Source organism: Platalea leucorodia, assembly GCF_965183815.1.
Source record: "Platalea leucorodia genome assembly, chromosome: 1".
Lineage (NCBI taxonomy): Eukaryota > Metazoa > Chordata > Aves > Pelecaniformes > Threskiornithidae > Platalea > Platalea leucorodia.
The window spans coordinates 165,442,518-165,467,191 of NC_138823.1; the positions used below are offsets into that span (position 1 = coordinate 165,442,518).

At 53.9% G+C, this 24,674-nt stretch overlaps 1 protein-coding gene across 1 annotated transcript; it reads left to right on the top strand.

Moving 5' to 3' along the window:
- Positions 1-7,143: 7,143 nt before the first annotated feature.
- ZBTB47 (zinc finger and BTB domain containing 47) lies at positions 7,144-24,282 on the top strand (the record flags this gene model as incomplete). The annotated part of the gene is made up of 6 exons (XM_082307745.1): positions 7,144-7,399; positions 17,610-18,980; positions 22,333-22,480; positions 23,083-23,198; positions 23,618-23,762; positions 23,915-24,282. The coding sequence occupies exons 1-6, from the start codon at positions 7,397-7,399 to the stop codon at positions 24,280-24,282; spliced, it is 2,151 nt and encodes a 716-aa protein (XP_082163871.1). The 5' UTR covers positions 7,144-7,396.
- Positions 24,283-24,674: the final 392 nt, after the last annotated feature.

Here is a 24,674-nt window from a genome sequence, read left to right on the forward strand (position 1 = left end):
TGAAGCTTATTGCTTGTTCTTCGTGAAGTCTAGAGGTGATGAGTAGTAATCTAAGCACATCTCGCTGGATTTGGCAGAATCTGGTCCAGTAAACTGCCCCATTTTCCTGTAAGTTTATCTAGCCTACTAGTCTTTTCCAGCAGCAACAGGAGATAATATTTCAGGAGAACGTGCAAGGCAAAATATCTTCAGTTCATTCCCCTCTGCTCTCCCAGCATCAGCGATTATCCCATCATGGGTGCTGGTGGGTACCAGCCTGCCTGTTCCCCCTACTATCTGTTGGCAGACCTATTGCCCGGGAATTTCTTCAACCCTTCTTTGAATCTATTCATGTATTTGGCTCTTGTGGCAACCTGCTGACTGAAGGAGGACTTTGTTAGTTGTTTCAAACTGATTTCCTCCTGCTTTGAGTAATAGTTTTGATTTGCTGCACCTTGCTTGTAAGCTCCCAGCAGCCTTCCCTTCTCCAGGTTGAAGGGTCCTGACCTTCTCATCTTGCCTTGCAAAGCAGCTGCCCCATCTCACTAAGCATTTTAGATGTTGTTTTTGTTTCTCCAGCTCCATCGTACTCCTCTCGGAGATCAGGACTACACAGTACTCAAAATCAGAGAATCACAGAATCGTTTATGTTGGAAAAGACCCTTAAGATCATCAAGTCCAACCGTTAACCCAGCACTGCCAAGCCCACCACTAACCCATGTCCCTAAGCACCACATCTCCCCAGCTTTTAAATCCCTCCAGGGATGGGGACTCAGCCCCTGCCCTGGGCAGCCTGGGCCAGGGCCTGACAGCCCTTTGGGGGAAGAAGTTTTTCCTAATATCCAACCTAAACCTGCCCTGGTGCAGCTTGAGATGCACCAGGGTTTTCTGCAGCAGCAAAGTGATGCCCTGAGTGTTGGACGTGTTCAGGGAAGGCAGAGAAATAACAATGTCTCGGCTTTTTTTGGCTGCCACCTTGAACACACCTTGGCCGCACGTTGAGCCAGCGATTCCAGAGAGCTGCTGGTGGCAATCCAAAATCTCAGCTCCAGCTGCCGGTTCCAACCTCAGCATCACACAAGCGTGGTTTAGACCCTTTTCCTCCAGACTTTATGTATTCCTATACCAAAGCTCATTTGAAACTTTCTTCTCTGCTTTTTCTCTTTTTGAGAGCCTTCTGGAGTTGCTTGCCATCAGTGTGGCACCTGATGACCTGGGAAGAGCTCACCTGCAAACGCTGAGACGTTGGGCTGCTCTTACTCCTCCAGATGCTGAGGAGGATGTTGAAAAACCCCGGATTCAGTCTCTGGTGAACCACACCGTGAACCCTTTTCCATCCTGAAAAGTGACCATCAGAGCCCTCCCTTTGGCTTCTTTTAACTAGCTTTCGAGCAATAAAAGGACCTTCTCTCCAGGGGCAACTTAGTTTCTTTAATGGTCTTGTCAAGGGCTTTTTAAAAAAATAAATATAAAATCCTGTGGTTTTCCCACCCAGAACATAGAATCCACATGCTTTTTCATGAAAAAGCTTAAATTTTATTGAATTTACTTTTGTCCAGTGCCTTGAACATAACAGGAGTTAAACTGTTCACGCAAGAAAGCAGTAGCCAATAACGGCTGGAGAAAGGCCTGGTGGGAGAATAAAAATATTGCTTTCCCCAAAATGCTAATGCTGCCAAGTCAAGTCGTTAATAGAGACTTTTTCTCCAACGCAACAGCAGCAAGGACAACTTGGCTTGGCTTGCTCGATGCATCCAGTGCAGAGGCCTCGATCTTAAAACCTCTGGTTAAGTAACGCTCAAAATAAGCCCTTTTCCCCCCAAACGAAGACCTGGCGATGCTCTGTTCCTCCGCTGTAACTCATCCCAGGGACAAGCAGGACCAGCTCGAAAAGCAGGGTCACGCCAACTGCACCGCGCTCTCCCTCCCTTGTAACACATTTAGGTGACCCACCTGGAAAAGATACCCCGAGGCACCAGTTCTGGTGCTGTGGTTTTGCAGCACCGATTCTACCGAGTCCCGCTGCGAGTGAGTTGATGTCTGTCAACGCCGACACCGCGCAAGGGATGCGAAGATGCTAAAGCCACGCCGAGCCAGGCAGCGCGAAGAGACCCATCACAGCCTCGCCTCGCTCTGGGTTTTGGTACCCAATATGTATTTTTTGATGTTCAGCAGCAGGGCAGATGTTTGGGCTGTGAATGACACGGGTTAAGGCTCCTCTTTGGTTCCCATCCTTGGATTGAGGGCTGAGAATGCAGTGAGGAAAGAAAAAGATGAGAAACCCCCTGCTTTGAGCAAGACATTGAATGATGTGAGCTCTGGAGACCCCTTCCAACATAAATCCACGATCCTATGATTTCTTTTTTAGGGGTAAAATATGCTAAATATTTTGCAGGGAATCTGGAAGTGTGCGTGGGGGATCTCCACCTTTCTCCTCCAAGCAATTTTTCTTTAATACTTGGATCTTCTCATCACTGTGCTAGAATTCAAGGGTTGTAGGTAAACTTCCTAATATTGGTATTACCACGTATAAAATTAAACCTGATTATTACAAAATTGGTAGAAAACAGGACCTGGAATCCAATACGAGCTCCTCTGGGAATTAAAACCTGGCTGCTGCTGGACCCAGCAGATACCTGTGGGTGGGTGCATGAAAAATACAGAAAATATAAATTTAGGAGCTTCACTGGACTTCCCGATGGGTCAGGGTCTTATTTGCAACATGGATTCCCCTCCCTGCCTCCACCAACCAAAGAGAAAAAGCTATTCCCAGTGGAGTTGTGATCCTTCAAAAGGAAAACACCGCCTGACTCGGGATAAGGTGTATTTTGCAGCTTTGGGAGGTGGTGGCTCCCTCTTGGGCAGCGAGATGCCGGGTCAGCCCAGGCTGTGATTTGCAGCGGCGGATGGATGAACTTGGCACACGCCGTCGTGTTTAAGAGTAGAGTAACGATGTCTTCCCCGGCTTGGATCGCAGCCCTTCCACCATGCAGGAGAGGATAAACACCGGCACAGCCGCCGCTCGCCCGCCGGCAGCTGCCTGCGGGACGGAGACCGTCCTCGGCGCGAAGGTCTGCCTGCACGGGGGCTTCACCCGTGTCCTCAGCCGACCTTTGTGAACCTGATCCCCACGCCGTGATGTGAGGGTGTCACCTGAAACCAGCCAGCCCTGCTTGAATCATCGCTTTTCTTTTTTAATTTATTGTATTTTCCCAGTTTGGAGGCAGAAGTGAGAAATCAAAGGGGGGGGGGGGAAGTTTTAAAAAAAAGAAAAGAATTGGGGTCAACACGAAGCAGCAGTATTTCAGTCGTCCTTTGAGAGCTTGTCTATACTCACGCTGTGGGTGTTCTCGTTGCAAACACTAAACGGGAGACGTTTTCCCTTAGTAGGGCAGGCTCCCGCGCCACGGCCCTCCTCGCCTGGCCATAAAAGGGCAGCGTTTTCTGCAGGACCCCCGGGCCCTCCGAAAGCCGACGGGCTTTTGGGAAGGGACCTGCCCTGTTGCATCACGACGCTGCTTGCTTTGGACCTTGCAACCCTCCTGTTAATACTGCTTTGGCTCATTTTTTTCTTGTGCCTTTTGTTTTGTCTCTCCCCTCCTCCTCTCAGGAGGTTGGAGGGAGAGAGGCCAGAGAGCCTCCAGGAATGTTCTTGCTTTCCCTATTTTTTTTTTTTTCTTTCTCTCTCTCTTGGCCTGATTTGATCCTTTCTTTTCCATGATCCATATGCCTGCTCAGAAAACCAGCTGCTGAGTAGAAACCAGTTGCCAAGCCCATGATACATCCCCAAAGGGCTGACCATGTTCCCGGCCTCCATCCTATGTCCCATGGGTGAGGCCATGGCCACCTGGAGGGCTCTTCCACCGACTGCTCCACCCAAGCACGCACATGCCCTGACGTGCTGGGGGCTCAGCGCCGGCTCAGGAAGGGCGGACGCCAAGGAAGGTCATCTCGCCATCTCCTGGAGCTTCTGAAGCTCATCTCACCGTCCATGGGACTTCCAGCCTACAGAAGATGCTCAGCAGAGCACGTTTGTTGCACTTAAAGCAGTGAAGCCAGCCCAGGAAGGCAGAGCCAGCGCGAGGACATGGTACCCCCTTGGAGATACCCTTCCAAGTCTGCTTGGTTCTTCACAGAATCATAGAATCATTTAGGTTGGAAAAGATCCTGAAGATCACCGTTAACCTAACACTACCAAGTCCACCGGTAAACCATGTCCCTAAGCACCACATCTATGTGTCTTAAATATCTCCAGGCTCTTGCGTGGGTCCTCACAAACTCAAACCTGTCTGAGCTATTACAGGGTATCAGCTTTCTTCTTGTCCCTTCTCCTTGCTGATGCTTCTCTCGGGGAAGACTGAAGCTGTGGAAATGCAAATTGCAGTATCAGGGATCAGTTATACCAAGGGAATATGACACTCTCCTGCTTTCCCTAGATGTTTTCCAGTCCCTGTATTGTTGTGGCTGGTCCTTCATTTTAAGACCCCTTATGACCTTGTGGAGTTACTGGCTTGCTATCTCATGACCCAGCAAGAGAAAGGAAGAGGGAAAGCTACAGGAGATGGCCCTTTTGTGGGCACCACGCTGCTGGAAGGAGGCGGGGAGGAGACCTAACACTTCTCCTGTGTCACCAGGGCCTCCCTCCATGTGCTCTTCATTTACCAGTTTCTTCCCTTTTGCTGGAGAACCCGTTCCCTAACAGCGACTGAACCAAACCCTGGACCCCCAGATCCTTCTACGGTGAGCTGGACCCCCATTACCCTTTCATTGGTCATTCTCCCCAGTGATAGTCTATGCAAGATATGGCAGAGCCATCTCCCAGGAAGACTCCAGACCTTCCAAATCTTTGCATGAAGGCACCGAGAGCCTGGAGTTACCCCCTTTCAGAAATCCTGGCAGTTGAAGAAAAAAAGCTCCCACGAGAGATCAGTTGTCCATGTGCCCCATTAACCTTAACCTGCGCGGAAGCACCCTACGTCTCACCCTGCTTGGCCCTCGTGCGGTGGGATGAGGAGCAGAAGAGGTGGGCTAATGGGTTAGGACAGCCCCTGCGCTGCATCGGTCGCACACAAGACCAACTTGCCTTTCCTACACAGCACAGCCACCAAACCGGGTTGGGTGGGATTTGCTGGGAGCTTCGGGAAGTTGTTTCGGCAAATTCCACGTGAGCCCGTGGGCCGTTATGGCCAACGAAACCACACGTGTTTCATCTCTTCAGAACATCGCTGTATGCACCATCGTCAAATAGTGTTTCACCGAAATGTGTCATTAGTTGTGCCCCTTCCAGGACATTTCTCCTTGCGTTGGTGGCAATGGCCAACAGCTTCTGCCACACCAGGAAGGTAAAACTGTGGATGGCAAAGGCCAGGTCTCCATGGGAGGGGTGGGCTCGGCATCCCTCAAAAGGCAAGGACCTCATGGTGAGCCCACCAGAGTGGCATCAGGGCTTTGACCATCTCTGCCTGTCCCTGCAGACCTGTGTGCTTCAGAGCTGTGAGGGCTCCAAGCTCTGGAGCTCCCTGGTCCCCTCTGCCACGTCCGTGATGGTGCCGCAGGGATTTGGGCTCTGGAGCAGAGCTTAAATCCCCGGCTCCCACCTCCGGCCTCATCTCACCCTCACCCCGGCGCTGGCTGCGTGTCAGCCGGGTGTTTTCCAGGAGCTTATGTAGCTTTTGGAAAAGTTTCCAGGGTAGAAGACTTGCTGACGGGCCAAACACTCATCTCATGAAAAGCTTTCTGATAGGGGAGAGGTGCTGGTGGCATCAGCCAGGACTTTTTCCTATAGAGCGGAGCAGGGTTGAGAGCAAGAAAGGGAATTAAAAAAAAAAATATATTAAATAAACCCAGCGCAGGCAGGACGTGGCTACGGCGACATTATGCAAAAAGCCGTACACATCTGGAAGAAGTTACTGCGCACGGCAACCAAAGCAGAGTCTAAACAAGTGCAAGACGTTACCACATTTATGTCTGCAAAAGGGAGTGGTTAGGAAAAGGAGAAGAGCCTGGAAGGTGGGATGAAGATGGAGCAGCCCGGGGGCTCCGGGGATGCCCCCAGCCCCGCTGTCGCGTGGCCGGTGCCCTTCGGAGCCTTTGTGTTTCTCTGCTTTTAGGGTGGTAGAAGGGAATTCGTTTGCCCTTGACATTTTGGATGGCGTCTGCACAAATGGTGGGGGCAGAAGTGGGTCTTGGAGGTGGTCACCATCCCGATGAGCCTCGGTTGGGTGTCTCGTGGGTCTTCTCCTGCCCTGGTGGAGCCCAGTGCCGACGGGCAGAGCTTGTCCTGGTGTCGGAGGCGTGGGAGCGTTGTGGGACCCTGCATGGTGCCTCCCTGGACATGCTGGGGCTGCTCCGGCTTTGCCCCCTCGGTCCCCAGCATGAGGGTTTTGGGGTGACCCGGCTCCCAGCCGAGGCTGGGGGGCGTTGGGATGCTAAAACCCACCCCCCTGCTCAGCCTCGGGGAGACCCAAGCAGCGCCGGGGGCAATATAACGAAGCCCTGCTTTATTTTGGGGGGGGCTGGCTCTGCTCTGCGCATCAGGTCCCAGGGCCTGAGGGGTTTTGCAGACCCCCACTCCTAAAACCAAATGTGCCTCTGCCTGTGAGGGATCCCCTTTTCCTCCCCACAAAAAAAATCCCTTTTTTAATAAAACATTGGGGGTTTATGCCCCAAAAAAGCCTAACTTTTTTTTTTTTTTGGGGGGGGGGGACACACGCTCCGTGTGCCTCAGTTTCCCCCAGCAGGGTACCGAGGATGCTCCCGGGGGGATGCAGTACCGCAAACGCGGCTGTAACCCGGGGCTGGGGTGGTGCTGGGGGGGAGGGGGGGTGGTGCGGGGGGGGGGGGCCCACGCGTGGGCGGTGTGGCGGCTGCGGGAGCCTGTCCCTTTAAAGGGGCAGCCGCGGCCCCATCTGATGCGGCGGCTCCAATCAGCGGCCCTCGGGCTCTTGGCAGCCGGAGCCGCCGCCGCCGCTCCGCATTCCTCCGTCTTCCTAAAAGGGGCTAACATGGCGATGGGCAGGATGAGGTGAAGAAGAGAAGGAGGAGAGAGAGGAAAAGGAAAAAAAAAAAAAAAAAGAAAAAGGGAAAAGAAAACGGGGGGGGGGAGAAATAGGGAGGGGAAAAAAAAAAGGGGGAAAAAAAAGGAAAAAAGGAAAAGAGGGACGGGGGATGCAAGCAGGGCTGGCAGCGGCGGCGCGGTAATTTCCTGCCTCCCCCCCGCCTCCTCCAAAAGGCAAAAAAAAAAAAAAAAAAAGGCAAAAAAGCCAGCCAAAAAAAAAAAAAAAAGGAAAAAAAAAAAAAAAGCAACCAACCCAGCAAACCACCCAACCCAACATTTCTTTTTTTTTCATGGAGAGCAAAAACCCCAGGCAAGCGGAGGAGGACCGGGACTCCTTTGCGCGGAGACCTTTGCATCAAAATGGTAGAGCTTTGCAACCCCCCCTTTTCCCTTTTCTCTTCTTTTTTTTTTTTTTTTTTTTTTTTTTTGTTATTTTCCCCTTCCCTCCCCCTTCCCTCCCCCGCTTCCTCGCCCTCCCGGGGCTTTGCTGACTTTGCAACGGCCTCCGAAACTTGCCCAAACCCTTGCAAGGGCGGTGGAGGTGGAGGTGGCAGGAGGTGGCGGGGGGGTTTGCATGGGCGAGCCGGCGGCGGGCTGCATCCTGGCGGGGGGGGCACGCGTGGAGGGGCCGCCGTGGGGAGGGGGGGGGCAGACACCGCCACCCCCCCGCGCAATGGCTGTTTGCATTGCCAGCCGCTTTTGGGGAGGGGCGGGGGGGGCTGCGTGGGCCCCCCCCGTGTTGTGGAATGGGGGGGGAAAGGTTTCGCGTTTGGTCAGAATTGCCCCAAAATGCTCCCCCCCCCCCCCGCACAGGCCCTTTTTTGCGTGGGGTGAGGGGGTGCGCGGCGGGGGTGGGCTCGCCCTCGCCCCTGCGGTGCCCTAGGGGTGATGCTGGGGGGGTTTGGGGGTGCCCGGGGGGGGTTGCAGAGGGGTCTGACCCCCCTGAGGGGGGGCCGTGCGGCCCAGCACCCCCAGGGTCGCGGGGGGCCGCTCCCCCAGGCCCCCCACCCCCCCTCAGGGCTCCTGCTTGGGGGGGGCGGGGAAAATTTGGGGAGGGGGGGAAACTTTTGGAGCCGCCGGGGTGCCCAGGCCGGAGGATTTGCTGGCGTTGCGGGAGCGCAGGAGCAGCCTGCCGCTTCCTCGGCCCTTTTTTGTTCCCCGGATGACTCCTTCATTTTGCTAATTCCTCATCTTTTCCCCCCTCCCAGGCTCGCTCCTGCCCTACCACAGGGCCCCCCCTTTTCCCAGGGGGATCTGGGGGATGCTGGGCTCACCCCGATACCCCAAGGAGCGAGGCCGCGAGCGTGGCGCGAGGAGGGTGCAGCACCTCACCCCGCTTCGGGTTTGCAGAGGGATTTTCCATGCACGCTCTTAAAAAAAATAATAATAACGGCCGTTGCACCGGGAGCCGTGCAGCCGGGGCTCTCGCCCGCGGTAGTGACCTATTTTAGTGGTCGGTGGACTTTTGGAGGGGTTAGTTTGACTTGCAGAGAGCAGGCCTGAGCCGGGAAGATGCACGGGAAATCCCTTGGGATGCGCCGTGCCCAAGGACCGTGGTTCCCGGTACCCTGGTGCCTTCCTCATCCCTAAAAGTCTGGGGTTGTGATTGCCCCAGCGGTGGCTCTGCGCCCGGAGTAACACCCTGGGAGGCGTTCGAGCGGCTTTTCGGAAAGGGGAAGAAAGTACAAGCTTTGGAAAAAATGAAAAAGCATCGCTGCCCCAGCGCGCGACATGATGGCCGGGATGCTGGGCTGGGGCTCGGCACCCCCCGGCCCCGATCTCGGGGGTAACCGGAGCCGGGTTTGGGTTCGTGCCGGCCGGCCACGCTCGGCCTGCGAAATTCCTACTGGCGTTAAATTGGCAGCTGAAACCGCCCCTGCATCCCCTCCGGAGGGAGATGCTGGTGGAGACCTCCCCGAGTGGGACCGGGAGAGGCACCGGGGTGGTTTTTGGGAGCGTTTTGTGCCCCGAGGTGAGGCTGGAGATGCCCGGAGCCCACCCGAGTGGGCAGCGCAGCGAGGAAGAAGGGGAAAAGTTGGGAATTAAACCTTTCCTCCACACCCAGCCTCAGCAAGAACCAGAGGAAAATTTGCTTTACGGAGCAAAAATCCTCCTTGGAAAGATATTAAGGGATTTTTTTTTTTTTTTTTTTTTTAATTTTTTTTTCTCGATCTGGGGTGAAACCTTGCTGGGTGCAAACGTTTCAGCTCTGACCACGGAGTTTCCCCGAGGATGCCGGCTGGGCTAAACACCGCACCGGGGGCTTTGCCGGCGCGGCCGGAGCGTCCCCTTCGCCGCCCGGCTTGGCGTCACGGCAGAGCTTTGTTCTCCCCGCGAGGAATTAACGGCGCGTTAGGTTATTACCAGGCAAACGCCGGAGTCGGGTGAGATAAACGGCCTTGTATTTCTGTCTCACGTCTGGAGGAGAGGCATGTCAGCCCCTTCATAAAAATAACCCGCTGCTGCCTTTGGAGATGTCTTCTTTGTAAAAGGGAGGGAGAAGCAGGAGGTTGCCTGTGAGTCGATTAAATATTGGTTATTTTTAAGACGCAGATTTTTCTGTTTAAGGAAAAATAGGGAGAAGCCTTTTGCGGATGAACTGAATGTGTCAACGCATCAGAGGGTCTTTGAAGGTCTCGGAGGAATGGCTGATTTCCTCATCTTCCCTCCTTGCTCCGGCTGGAGGAGAAAACTAAGGGTTCTCCCGCGCTGCTGTGTTTAAGCCTTTTTAGATGGGGACGTGGCAACGGCCGTGACAAAGTGCTCTCCGGGAAGAGCAAGAGCTGAAGTTTTTATTTTGCTGCCACGTTTGCGTGGCCCTAAAAAAGGGGATCCCCAGGTCCCCCGCGTGGTTTGCATCCTAGATGTCCCCTGACATCCCGTGGGATCTGTGGTCCCTGAAAGGCTGGAGGAGCTGATGGCGGTGGGGAGGACGAGCTCAGGGCCAGGCTCTGCGCCACCTGCCCCTAATTTTTCCTCTCTTATTTCTAAAGGAAATGCGTTGCGTTGCCGGAGCGGTATTTGCAGGGCAGGGCTGGCCCCGTTGCGTTTCCCACGTGGGGACACCTGAGGGCTTGTCCCCATGTCCTTCAGGGCTGCTGTCCCCTCTTCTGCCAACCTCAGTGCTTCGGCTGCCTCTCCTGATGGTGAAACCTGGGATGACTTTGGATATGGGGAAAGACTGGCCGTGGCGGTGCAGATATGGTGGGTAGAGGACTTAATTACAATAAATTGTCTTTTTTAATTATTATTTTTATGGTTATATCTTTTGCGCGGAGCCAGGATGCCCTGTCTGAGTTAAAGCCCTGCTCCCCGAGCTGCTGAATTTGCTGGACAGCCGTGACAAAAATAAGCCATTTTAATGCATGTTCATAAAAATGTTACAAGTGTTGGGCAGGAAGGCTGGCTGGACCAGAGGAGCACGGCTGGTGCTTCCCAAAGAGCCCCGGTCAAGGTTGGGTTTAGGATGGAGCTGGAGATGGGGACCATCCCTGGGGTCAGTGCCAGGGTTTGGAGAGGATGCTCTGGGATGGAAAGCCCTGCCCAGGGTGCTGGGAGAGGCTCAGCCTTGGACCTCTCTGGCAATTTTGTGGTCTGGAGTTGGGTTAGAAAGTGCTGTGGTTTTAGGGCCTGATGGGAGCTGAGTTTGGCGCAAACCTTGAAGGTTTCATATCCCATCTTGCTGTTGACCTACCTGGAAGGTCACAGTGGCTTCCCCGGGGACGGACACGGCGGTACTGGGCAGGGGGATGCCGTCGCCTGGTGCCAGCCTAATTCAGCAGCCCATGGGAGGAGGCTTCGTGCATCCATCCGCCGCGCTTTCCAGGGAGCTCAGCCCCTTCCCGGCCATTGCGCGGCAGCACGTGGGTGTGGGGCCAGCTCGGGGACACGATGGCGTCAGGCTGTGCACAAGCTGTGCGGTGCCTGCCCCGTTGCACCCATCCACGCTCCCTGCGCTGAATTTGGGGTCCCTGGGAGTCCTGTGAGCCACTGGGGGCTTGGTGCACCGCCTGCCCCGCTGCATCCATCCTTTCCCTTGGTGGCACTGGGGACATCCATAGAGCCTTGAGGGCACGATGCTCGCCGCCTCCCCGGCCTCGCGCGGCTCGCGCCGGGCTGGGCAGCGGTCCGGAGCTGGCCCCTGGTGCAGCCGCTTGGCCGACGGCCCGGCTGGGGAGGTCAGCGTTGGGTTTTGTCCTTGTTTCCTCCCTCAATCTTTCCTCCGCTTGTTTTTCTCGGGCAGGGGAGGGAGGGGGACAGTGGCTTTGCGTGTGTGTGCGTGTCCCGGGCTCTTCCACCCCGGCAGTGACTCCGTGGGGGGTCCCGCATGCCCCGGACAGGAGAGCAGCATCCCATCCCGCTGCCTGCGCCCATGCCAGGGCGGCAGCTGGGGACATCTCCATCAGCCGGGTGTCACTAGCTGTGCCAGGCGCTGGCGGGGACCCCACGGCTCGGCTGCTCCGGCTGCGTTTGGCGTTTGCCAGGAGGATGCCAGCTCTGCCGAAATCCAGCTGCAGTCCCTCGGGGTTTAACCCCAGACCTTGCTACGGGCTTAGCGCAGATCTTGAATTACCTGCAGAGCTTTTGCACCGCGTGTTGGGTCTCGCTGCACCCAAAGAAACCCCTTTTGGCCCTGACCGGGGGGACGAGGACGGACGGACGGATGGGTGCATCCAGCCTGGCTTCAGTGCCTCTGCTCTCCCACCGGAGCGGAGGGACTGGGGCTTGTCCTGGGCTGAAAATAATGCGGCGTTGGGCTGAAGGCTCGGTATTCGTGCAGCAGGGATGCTGTGTTTGCGCAGGGGATGGTGCTCACCTTGGCACGTGTTGGGATGGACACTGAGGTTACCGAGCCGATCTCAGGGCTTGGCAAAGCCCTTCGCCATCGCCCGTGGTGGAACAGAGGGATGGTGTCCCCAGTGCCATCGTGGTGGTGGTGGCATCCCCTGGGAGCAGCTTTGCAGCATCGCCTCACTGGACCGGTTTGGGGATGGGGGGGTGATGGTGGGGTTGGCCTGTCCATCCGTCCGTGCAAAGCATCATTGTGGCTTTGCAGCTCTGCATGCGAAAGAAAAGGAGAAAGACACCCAGAGCGGCTGGCGGGGTTTAAAAAATTAAAAAAATATAAATAAGAAAGCAACCAGCCATTAACCCTCTGCGGGCTGTGCTGCTGGGAAGCCAGCGCCCGCTCCCAATGGGGCGAAGCCTTGTGTTGCTCATCCCACCTCGTCCCCCTGCTCTTCCCGAGCCATGGGTGGCCGTGGCGCTTGCAAGAAAAGCCCGAATGAACCTTTTCGCCGTTTGCAGAGGCGGCTCCCCGGCTGCCAGGGGACAGGGGTGGGGGAAGGATTTGTCCCCATTCCGTTGCGCTGAGGATGGTCCCGCTGGGCCTGGCGCTGCTGCCGGCTTCCCAGGCTGCTCCCTGGAAAAGCATCTTGGAGCCGAAGCCTGTAAATGCTGGATGCTATTATAAAATAGATAATAAAAAAAAAAACAACCAAAGGGGAGCGAAAAAAAAAGCCTGGGAAGCATCTGACTGTCCTCCAGCTGGGCTGCCCCTCTTCTTCACTTGTTTTTCAGGGTGCCTGACACCCCAGGGTGGGATGGGTTCTGGGAGCATCGCTGAACCCCTTCCCCTTGCTTTCCTCTCCCTGGAGCCTGTATATGGCTCTATTTTCGGCAGCCTCAAGCCTTTTAGAGGGCACATAGGGAAAATGACCGTTTTAGATGGTATCACCACCATCCTAAAGGACGTGGCCATCCCCGGCCTCCGGAGCTGGGATGGGACCGTCCCCGGCGAGCGCCTGGTCCAGCCCTGGCAGCATCCCGGCGGTGGGCGCTTGGGGCCGTGCCGGCCGGCGCCTCGCCAGGCGGGGCTGCGGCCGAGCTATTGTTTTCCCTTCCTGCTTGTTTTTCCGGACAACCCTCCCCTAATTAAATAAAAACACCCGTCGGAGAAGCGAACGAACCCCGTGTCCCGTGCCGGGGGAGGGCGAAGCGCTCACGGGAGAGGTCCCTGGGGAGGGGGGCGATGGGCAAGCAGAGCGGTGAAGGTAGGCGGTAGGCGAGGAAAGGGTGCGTTGGGATGTGTTTTACCTCACTGCCAGGTTTCCATGCATGGCTGTGGTCCAAAACTGGGTAGTTTTGGCGATGTATGGGATGTGTACGGTCCAGGTAGCTCTGCTGGTTCTGGGGTGGCTTCATCCCGGTGCATCCCAGTTTCAGGAGTCATGGGAAGATGTGAGCATCACATCATCCTTAAAAAAAAACCTATATGGCCACAAAACTATGGAGAAAAGGCTGCAGGTCTCATCCAGGGGTCTTGAAAGCAGAGGGCAAATTATAGGGGATTAGGGATTAAAACCCAAAGCGTGGATGTTTTTGGAATTTCTAATGATACTCCTGTGTATCATTTCAATTAATCTGTAAAAATAGGGGTTTAATGCTGTTTCTTTCTTTAGCAAAAGTCAAGCTGTGGCATTAAATAGTTTCAACCAAGTTCTTGCTCCCTGAAATGCAGCGGTGTTCAAACTGAGAATAGGATGCGGGCTTTTTTCTAGAGGAGCAAGTGCAAACGTTGTCTTCAGCTGCTTATTAAAGCACTTTTCCTTAATGCAATTTAATACTGAAGGTCAATGGTAAATGTTTCAGTGGTTGCGAATGATACTGAAAAGCAGATTGCTGTTTTTCATGGGAGTTTTGGGGTTGAAAAATTTTAAGGAAATCCCTAAATTTTGTGCTGAATGAAAACTGGTTTGCAGGCAGCCGGTCTAACCGCTCTGCCCGGCGTGAAGCGGGGACTTAAATTCGCTTTTTATGCAGCAAAACCCTGTCTGTGTGCTATTACCGGAGAGAGGTACTCGTGGTCCTCGGTGCTCTGGTGATGAGGGTGATAGATGTGGCTATAAATAAAGGGAGGCCGGTGAATGTCAGAGATGGTCTTCTGGGGGGCTGCAAATTTGAGTATTTAAATATATCCAGGGTGACCTGAACTACCGGTCCCTCAGGGGGGTTTGGTGCTGCAGGAGCATTTAGGGATCCGGCTCTTAATACCTGCTAAGATAAATAGCATTTTATCTTAGCACAGGGATTTAAATCCAGCAGCAGCCGCCTTTGCAGGGAAGTGATCGGGTGTTGGTGTGGCTGTTTAGGGAAACTGAGGCACGCGGGGGGATGCGGGTGGAAGGGAGCGGGGCCATTCTCAGGCTCCATCTCCTATAGCGGGGTTTTTGGTGGCTGCCCCGGTCCAGTGAGCATCCGCATCTGCTCCAGCCGCCGTTCCTATGTCGCTCGTATCTCTTCCTCACGTCCCCCGCCGTCAGGGCTCGGCCGACCCGCATCCCTCCGTCCCCCTCACCCCGAGCATCCTCCCGGTCCTCCGGCCACCCTCCTGCTCCGCCGGCCGTTTCGGGACAGGGCTTTGGCAGCGGCGCTTGAAAATGTTCTTAAAATAGAGCCGGAGGGCAGCGTCAGGGCGGGGAGGGCTGTCTGGAGGCGCTGCCGTCCCCTCGGGGTGGGGACTTTGTGGCCACGCTGCTTTCGAATAATTTTTACGGGGTTTTTCTCGGTGCCGACCATGGCAGGGCCCTGCTTGGAGGTTAGGAGTGCATGGAGGGGGTTGGCGGTTTTGGGGTTCGCTCCGGTTTGATGCACCCAGCAAGCACCCCAAACCCAGGCTGGGGCTGGGGCTGGGATGGGTGACCTGCTCCTGCGGTGCCACGTTGGGCTGCTCGTGGGACCAAACTGACCCAGAGGGCCAAGGTGGTGATGGTGGAAAAGAGCAAAACTGTGATTTTTTTTTTTTTTTTTTAAAGAAGTATTTTTAAAAATATTTTTAAAAAATGTATTTTTCAATTTTTTTTAAATATATATATATATATTTAAAATTTTTGTGGTTTTCTGGGGGAAGGGTAATGGATTTAACCCTTCCATTAATCCAGATTAATTGGGCTTCTCCGCTCCGATGGGGTTGCAGGGACGGGAGCTGCCGGAGGGGTATTTTGGGGCAAGTTGGGGTCTTTCTTGGGATCTCACCCCAGCGGGCGCCTCTCGGCTTGGCTGGGGCTCCGGCTCCGGGCGAGCTCACGAAAAGCATCTGATAGCAATAAAGAGCAAAAACCTCCCGCTGACAAGCCTGGGCTGAAGTCACCGACGGGACGCGGCCAAGACACGCATTGTCCTCGCTGCTGCTGGGACTGATTAGAGCCGCCTGGCAAGCCCCGGCGCTGGGTGAGGGGTCAGCCCCTTTTGCCAAAAAACCTCGATCCGGAGCAAAAAAAAAAAACCAGCTTTTGTTTTCCAGGCTGGGCTGTGCAGAGGCGATGCCACCCAGCGGACCCAATTCCCCCCATTTTGCACCCATTTCTCCACGGCTGTGGCCGTGCCAAGCTTGGAGCATCCTATACGGGGAGCAAGGTGAGGTGGATCCCAGGAGGAAAAACCTGAATTTAATTTTTTTTTTCATAGCGAAAGCAAAGCAGGAGAGTCCCTGGCAAACAGCAAACCGCTCTGCTGAAAGCTTGCTGTCTCCTCGGCGTTCGATATTTATAATATCATTATTTATTTTCTATGCGCTCGGGGGGGCTGAGCCATCCAAGTTCGTCTCGTCGAAATGTCCTTGGCAGTCGTGAGGCTTAGAAAACGGGGGGGTGAGTGGATGTTCCAGCTGGGATGCAGTGTTTTATAACGTACATGTATAAAGAGTATTTATATATTTATATATTTATGTATTTATGTATTTTTATATATAAAGAGTTTATATAAATGAATATATAAAATATATAAAGAGTTTAAATATATGTAAATGAATATATAAAATATAAAAGAAATATTAAAAAAAAGTAAATTATATATATAAACCCCCCTCTTTTACTACCTCTTTGCCCACTCCAGGCTGCAGAGCCAAGAGTTTGGAGAAGAGCTGTTTTTCCCCTGTTTTCCCGGGTGCGAGCGTTTGCTGGGGCTCTCTGGGGCCGTCGGGACGAAGCTGGTGACCCCATTGGTTGGGTGGATTGGTTGCGGAGCAGAAATTCAGTGAAAATGAAAAATTTTGGCAGGGAGGAGGAAGGGGTTTTTTTGTCTGTTGAGAAAACAGGGAAGAAAACACCCTTTTTTTTATTATTTAAACATTTTTGTCTGTGTGTGCTTTTGCCTTTGGCTCACAAAAAAAAAAAAAAGACAAACAAAACATGTCTTGCTGGAATTTGTGTGTTGATCAAGAGCTGCCATTTGTCCCAGAAAAAATGGGAGCTGAGAAACTCTTTCTGGAGCGGGAGGTGCAGGATAAACCCAGCAGGTTGAAGCCTCCATCTCCGCCGCTGTTCTGCACCACGTCCTTGGTCACATCCCGCAACGGGGGGGAAAGAGGGCGTTGCCGTGGCCGGATCCGTCTCCATCCATGCATTGGATGTTCAGCACAGAAAGCCAAAGGGAGGCAGGGGGAAAGCAGATATCCCACCTGCTTTTAATACAGGGCATGGGATTTAGGGTGTGGGGTATCCCTTGCATTTGGGATGCAGCTGGCAAACCCATCCTGGGGCTCATGAGAGGTGATGAACGTCCAAGGGTGGTCTGCACCACGCAAAATACATGTGAGCTAAATTAAATATCCAGCCAATGCAGCCTGGGGAGTGCTGGCAGTGGCTGTATTTCTTAGCCTGGGGATGCTGCTCCCTGATTTGAATTTTTCCAGGTAGTGCCATTCCCCAGGCGATTTAAAATGGGCATTAAAAAAGCGCATAAATCATCCTGGTGAATCCAGCTAGTGAGTTAGCTGCTAACGTGAGTCAGAGCACCCGGCGTAATTCGGCAAATATTAGAGGATATTGTGTTTTATGTAATTATCTTGTAGAAGCAGGGAGGTTTAAAATCCTAATTTCCTTCTATTTAGGGGGTTAAATCTCAGCTGGTGCCTAAAATTGGCTTCCTGTGTGGGGCAAATGTCCCCCGGGTTCTCCATCTGGTTCAGGAGGTCAAGGCATCCCCTCTCCTGCATGACATCTCCTCCGCACGAGCATGGACAGCTGAGCCAGGCTTTGGACCTCCTTGGTGGTGGGGTGACCATGGTACCTCCTGCCCAGGCTGAAGGGATGTGACTGGGTGCTCGTGTGGCCTCGGCCTGTCCTTTCGTTGGGCTTTCTCCTCCTTGGTTGAATCTCCTGGACTCACGTTGGTGGTGGAGCTTCTTGGTTGGTGTTTCCAAGCTGGGTCTGGTGGTGGAGCTTTTTGGTTTGTGTCTCCAAGCTGGGCCTAGTGGTAGGGCTTCTTGGTGTTTTGAAGCTGAGTCTAGTGGTGGAGCTTTTTGGTTGGCATCTCCAAGCTGGGGCTGGTAGTGGAGCTTCTTGGTTGGCATCTCCAAGCTGGGTTGGGTGGTGGAGCTTCTTGGTTGGCATCTCCAAGCTGGGGCTGGTGGTGGAGCTTCTTGGTTGGCATCTCCAAGCTGGGGCTGGCAGTGGAGCTTCTCAGTTGGCTTCTCTGACTTGGGATGCATGGACAGGGACGGGTGGCATGGCCAGGCGGGTTTTTCCTGGGGAAAGAGCCCTCCTGAGTGGTTTTATTTCCTTCCTCCCCACAGCTGATAGTCGAAAAAACGACTGACTACCCTTCGGCTGAGTACTCCCTGGTGGAGGATGTAGCCCTCCACTTCACGTGTTTGATGGACAGACTGAACGAGCAGCGCCTCTTTCAGCCGGACCTGTGCGACGTGGACATCGTGCTGGTGCAGCACAAGAGCATCTTCCCGGCGCACAAGGGGGTCCTGGCGGCCTATAGCCAGTTCTTCCACTCCCTCTTCACCCAAAACAAGCAGCTGCAGCGTGTGGAGCTCTCACTGGAGGCCCTCACCTCTCAGGGCCTCCAGCAGATCCTCAACTTCATCTACACCTCCAAGCTCCTCGTCAACTCCTGTAATGTGCAGGACGTGCTGAACGCGGCCGCCGTGCTGCAGATGAACAACATCGCCTCCTCCTGCCAGGACCTTCTTGACACCCGTTCGCTCAGCCTGGCCGCCGACATGGCCCTGCCCGCTGAGGGCTGCGCCGGACCCCCGCCCTACTACTGCGAGATCAAGCAGGAGGTGGATGCCCCTCATCCCAAGATCTATGCCCGGGAGGGCAATGACCCCTACTCAGTGCGGGTGGAGGATGGAGCAGGTGGTGGGACGCTTCCCCCTGGTCCAGCCAAGCAGTACTACAAGGAGGAGAAGGATGGTGGTCCAGGCGCCGTCTGTAAGATGGAAGGTGAAGAGTCCGAGGAGGACCTGGACAGCCAGGGCTCGTACAACCGGGAGCAGATCATCGTGGAGGTGAACCTCAACAACCAGACCCTCAATGTCTCCAAGGGCATGGAAGGGAAAGCGGCCGCCAGCGAGGCGGCTGTGATGGGGAGGCCTGATGGTGATGGGCACGACACGGAGGAGGATGGGGAGGAGGAGAATGAGGAAGGGGAGGAGGAGGAAGAAGAGGAGGAGGACGCGGAGGTGGGCGAGGAGGAGGAGGAAGAACACAGTGAGGAGGAAGACCTGGAGGAGACGACAGAAGAAGAGGACGATGATGATGATGATGAAGATGCATCGGAGGTGAAAAGGGAAAAGGGTGGGCAGCCTCGCAGAGGCAGCCGGGCATCCAAAGCCACCAAACCTGCCATGGCAACCAGGTCCCAAGAGATGGCCAAGGTGGAAGAGGAAGAGGAGGAGGAAGAGGAAGGCCAGCGAGGAAGGAAGAGGAAAAAGGAGCAGGACGGTTTGGGCCAGAAGGTGAAGCTGGAGGAGAAGCAGCACTACCCATGCAAGAAGTGCCCTCGGGTCTTCAACAACCGCTGGTACCTGGAGAAGCACATGAACGTCACGCACAGCCGCATGCAGATCTGCGACAAGTGCGGCAAACGCTTCCTGCTGGAGAGCGAGCTGCTCCTGCACCACCAGACCGACTGCGAGAAGAACATCCAGGTGAGCCAGCCCCAGGGACATCCCACCAGGGGATGGACATCCCACCAGGGGATGGACATCCCACCACGAGGGGAACAGCCCACCAAGGGGTGGGGCATCCCACTGGGGATGGACATCCCACCAAGGTGGGGACGTCCCACCAAAGGAGGAGCATCCCACCATGATGAGACATCCCAATGGGGGAGGACATCCCACCCACCAGGGAGGACATCCCACCCAGCTACACCATGGGGTGGGCTTAGGCTCAAATGATATTTTTGATGTTGTGGGTGGCACGTGGCAGACGGGAGGGAACCTTGCTTCACCCGTGACTCGTATTCAGGCTCAGGAGGGTCCCGCAGAGGAATGGGACCGGAGGATTTGTGCCGGGGGACTGTGGCTTCCCCTTGGCCGGCTGGGTGGAAACATGGAGTAATTTTTGAGGAGTAATTTTTCTTTGAGTTTATTCAGTTAATCTGGATAAAACATTGCGAGCCCCTGACGGAGACACACTCCAGCTGCTGCCGCCCAGGCTGAAACCAGTTTAGCTTAATTCAAAGATTTGCTGACATGAGTTAAGATGATTTTAATCTGCCTTTTGTGCTCTTTAGCTTGCATATTAGCAAATTTCCGAACGCATTTGACATCCACGCGTGGCTCAGGCTCGATGTATCCTTTGCCTAATGCTAACGAGATCCTCATCTGTGTTTGCAAATCGACTCCAGTAAATCAGTGCAGTTTTGGGGGGATAGGTAGGCATCCCATCGGAGCAGCAAACATGTGCGTTCCTGCAGACCCCTCCAACCCATCTCTGAATCCCCAACGAGCTGTTTTGCATGACGCTGCCACTAATAATTAAAAACCCAACAACTTCTGGAGAGCTTCACCCATCATCCTTCCCACCACGACCGGATTTTAAATGATCTTGCAGCTCTCCTAGATGAAGGTAACGCAACTCAAGCGCTCTGGAGCCCTTTGCTGATGGCACCCCAAATAAAATGAGCGATGAAGCAGATCTCGGCGTTAGGACGTGTGGGGAATGCGGAGGCAGGAGCGGTCTCAGCTCGAGTGGGTGAAGGAGCCGCTGCCCGCGCTGGCTTTTTGGTGCATCTTCCTGAAAAATTCACAGCCCTGAGGTTGATTTTTTTTTTTTGGATGCTTTTTCCCAGAATGGATGAGTGTAGCTCCGATACCTGCGCAGTGGTGGCTGTTTTGGAGCCTATTGTAAAGCCTGTGCAATTAAAAATGGGTTTTCCCAGCATATTTCTTCAGGCTCATCTGCTTTCCTGATGGATAACATGTGGCTGTCACCTCATTGCTTTTTGTTTTTCCCCCCCCTTTTTATTCCTTTTCCAGGTCATTTCTGAATAGGATGAGCCGCAACTGCCCGTGCGGTGACCTCCCTCCGCGGAAAACGTGGATCATTACCTCTCACGTAGTTGAGTGTTTTTAATTTTACAAATAGCCAAATTCACTCCATTTGCTCTGATAATATGGAGTAACTTTATCGGTGTACTATGGAATTATAGGTGGATGGAAAAGCAATTTTTTTTTTACTCTGTATCTATAATGGACAGTCTTTATTACTTGTTTTTTAACCTGATCCATGGAGGGTCCATCACTCTTAGCCCGTTCAGGTCTGCTGCTTTCTTTTGCTGCTTTGTCCCCAGATTTCATCCATGATGCTTTAGGTGTTAGGCTTCATCTCCCTCCCTGTGTTCGTTTTCCATCGCCGTCCATGGCCCTGCGCACTCCATAGCAGGCATCCTGCCTCCGCCATCTGAAAAGCAATTCATCCTCTGCTTTATCAGGTTGTTTCTCAAACTCTTCTTTTGGCCAGCTTCAGTATGGTTTTCCTCTTAACCTGCAAGAATTTATCTTCTCCTTTTTTTCCCCTTGTTTGGACGTTACTTTCACATTTTTGAGTGATGATTTTTTGCAGTAACTGAGGACACAGGGCTGAGCCCTCCAGGGTGCTTGGTCCCAGCCTGGGGGCTTTCCTACATCTACCCTCTACCTTTAATTTTAAAATTCCCCTGCAGCCTCTTTTCATTTTAAGTGGAGAAAATGGATATTGATGTGTCTTTGATAACAGGCTCTGGTCCTGAATTTGTCTGGAAATGTCTCTTAAAGCAGAAATAAAACTGTCCTGATCCATGGAAGTATTTACTTAGGAACAGTGAAACTCAGAGGACTACTCATGTTGATATTCAAGCATGGCAAGATGAAGAAGACGGGTGTTGGGAATGCCTCTCTGACCCTAATTTTGCCTCCCAGGCACCTAGATATAAATATATATAGCAAGATACTGTGACTACATGGCATAATGGAATATTTTCCACGGTCTCACAGCCTCATTCAGTGCAAAATCTGTTTGAAGATGAACAAGCATCTGTTCCTCTGGGTAGGAGAAGGTGGATGCTGTGCTGTCTGCACTGCTTCAAGCCCTGCTGGGAAATCCCCCCTGGGCTTACTGGTACCACTCAGCCGTACTGTTGCTAGATGCCTCCAAGGCATGAATTATTTTCTCAATTCACCTGCGAGGAGAAGGGATGATCTTATCCCTGTTGGCCAAGAGGAAGATGAGTCATGGGGAGATGAAAGGGAAGGAGTGTCCCTTGGCTCCTGGCAGGGTCCTCGGCTGCCTGCTGCCAGCTGTACCCATGCTCCAGCAATGGTTTCCCGTGCGAGCCTCGCTCTCCTGTCTTTCCCCGCGCACTGAACTGATCTCATGCTGAAGTTGGAGCTTTTCCTGGGAACTTTCCAAGAAACATTGAACTGGGAGCTGAAACAAATCTCTACCATAACTTCTCAGGGGAGCCTTTGCACATCCTGTTGTTCTGCTTGTGCTGATGGACTGGTTTGGGGTCTGTTTTGGTCCATTTGGATATGTTTGGAAAACTCATTTATTGGTAAAGTAGCCATAATATCTGCTGAAGATTTGAAGTTGCACTGCCCTGGCTTGGGCTTCTTCTTGTTCCTATGTTCTTTACAGCCTTCTAATGCACAGAGGGTTGGGTTATTTTTTTTATGTAATGGCTTCATTGTGTGCAAGAATAAAATCCCCAGTTGGGAATAGGGCCTTGGTGTTTATGCAGGTCCTAATACATTCGTTGGTGGAGATGCCACGTCTTTCCCTGGAAAGTCATTGTCCCTTCCTCATCCGATGGACAGAAATTTGAGTTTTGGATGTTTTGAAGTGACAAGGTCTGTAGCAGACTTGCTGGTTGTTATGATTTTTGATATCTTAACTGTAGGTTTCATAGTGACGTTCCCTTTCAATGGGTGAGGCCGATAGCCTGGTAAAACGAAAATGCTGGGGGTGCCTGGGCACGTTTCCCTGCTTCCCTACCCATCCCCTCTCTCCTTGCAGTGTGTGACGTGTGGGAAGGGGTTCAAGAAGCTCTGGTCCCTCCATGAGCACAACAAGATCGTCCATGGCTATGCAGAGAAGAAGTTCTCCTGCGAGATCTGCGAGAAGAAGTTCTACACCATGGCCCACGTGCGCAAACACATGGTTGGTGAGTGCGGGAGGCGCCGGTGCCACGGGGAGATCTCATTAGGGGTGTTCATCCATCGTTTTGGCAAGGAAGGGTGGTTTTTTTGTCCCTGTTATGTTGGGAGTTTAGGGCTGGGCTTACTGTTGGGTGAGCTTTCTCACATCAACGCAGGGGCCTTGAAATCTGGCCCAGTATTTAATGCTGAACGTATGTCTGCTCAGTGCTGGGTTTGGAGCAATCAGGCACGGCGCTGGGGAGGCTCATTTATTTTATTTAACCAGAAAAAAAGACCTCAGAAGTGATCAAAGGCGAGTTTGAAGTGTAACCATCCTTCTCTTGTAAAAGAGGACCAGACTGCGCCAGCGCTGGGTTTTGAAAAGCAAATTGCAGATGGCAATGGCAGTCGAGTCCCTGGGGCTTGCAGGCACCAAAGAGGTCAAGAAAAAGAGGGGTTTTGGCAGGCAATTAGAGGAGTACCTGATACGTTGCTGCCACGCACCTTCCTGAGATGGCTTTGGGTTTGCTGGGGTTGGGCGCCGGCGCTGGGAGCAGCAGCTGGGACTTGGGGAGATGGATGCTCAGGGTGCGGGGAGGGCGCCTGACCCTGCTCCTCTCCACTTCAGCTCACACCAAGGACATGCCATTCACCTGCGAGACCTGTGGGAAGTCCTTCAAGCGCAGCATGTCCCTCAAGGTTCATTCGCTCCAGCACTCTGGGGAAAAGCCTTTTAAATGCGAGGTAAGGTTCTGTGTGTCGTCCCCCTGCTGTGTCCTCTCAAATGGGCACAAAACCACTGATTTGGGGAAAGATCTTCCACTTCTTGGGGCTTCGCCTGTGCTTTCTGCCAGTGCAGCTGTAGGGATGCTCCCTCCTCTCCCAAACCTTCCATCCCCTCCTGGTTTGAGGGTCCCACCAACCCTATGATGAAACTGGTGACCAACACCAGGATCTCTCTGTCCAGCGCCTGGACCTTGCATTCCACCCCAAGCCCATCCAGCCTGCAAACCTGGCTGAGTATGTCCCAAAAAGCTATTTATTTGGGTTCTTTTATGGGGGGGAAATGATTTCTGCGTGGCTCCGACATGCTGATGATTTGGGGGGGGGTGGGGGGTGTTTTGGGTGCTCATCAACAGCTTATCGCCCTCTCGCCCCTGTAGAACTGCAACGAGCGCTTCCAGTACAAGTACCAGCTGCGCTCCCACATGAGCATCCACATCGGCCACAAGCAGTTCATGTGCCAGTGGTGCGGCAAGGACTTCAACATGAAGCAGTACTTCGACGAGCACATGAAGACGCACACGGGTGAGAGCTCCTCGCCTTGCCCCCAGCCTCTGTGGGTGGGCACCCTGGGGGGAAGAGCAATGGGATGGGGGTAGTGTCTGTGGGTGGATGGCAGATGGGGTTTTGGGGATGGTCCAGCCACCGGCTTCTCATCCATCTTCCCCCATCCTTAGGTGAGAAGCCCTACATCTGCGAGATCTGCGGGAAGAGCTTCACCAGCCGCCCCAACATGAAGCGGCATCGCCGGACCCACACGGGCGAGAAGCCGTACCCCTGTGACGTCTGCGGCCAACGCTTCCGCTTCTCCAACATGCTCAAAGCCCACAAGGAGAAATGTTTCCGCGTCAGCAACCCCTTGGCTTCGGACACGGCTGCCCCCCAACCCGCTGCCAGCCCGGCTCCGCTGGCCCCCGGCCCCGGCATCTCCCCTCTGCCCCTGCCGCTGCTTCATCCCCTTCCACAGACCCTCCCTCCTCCTCCTCACCTACCGCCGCCCCCTCCCCTGTTTCCCGCAGGGAGGATAAATTCGAACAACAACTAGGTGCCCCCCACCCCGGCCATGCGCCCGCACGGACTGCTCTGCCCTTCGGGAACGCCTCCCCCCGGGGAGCCAAGGCTTCGCTTGCTCTCTACCCCCCTTCCTCCTCATTTTGGGGTTGTTTTGGGGTTTTTTTAGCTTTTTCTCACCCGTCATTCTCTGTGGAGAAGGGGGAGCAGGAGGAAGCCCCCCCTTGCAAGGAGCATGGATGTTGGGGGCCGGGGGGAACCGCCGTCCGTCCATAAGGGTGTAGGTAAAAGGCGTTGCTCTCCGTTTCATCTTCCCCCTCATCGGCTTCATCTTTGTGCTTGGAGGAGCAGGATGCCGTGCCGTCCGAGGCTGAGCTCGCCGGTGTCGTGTGCCCGCTCGCTAGCCAAATGAATGCCTGCCGGCAC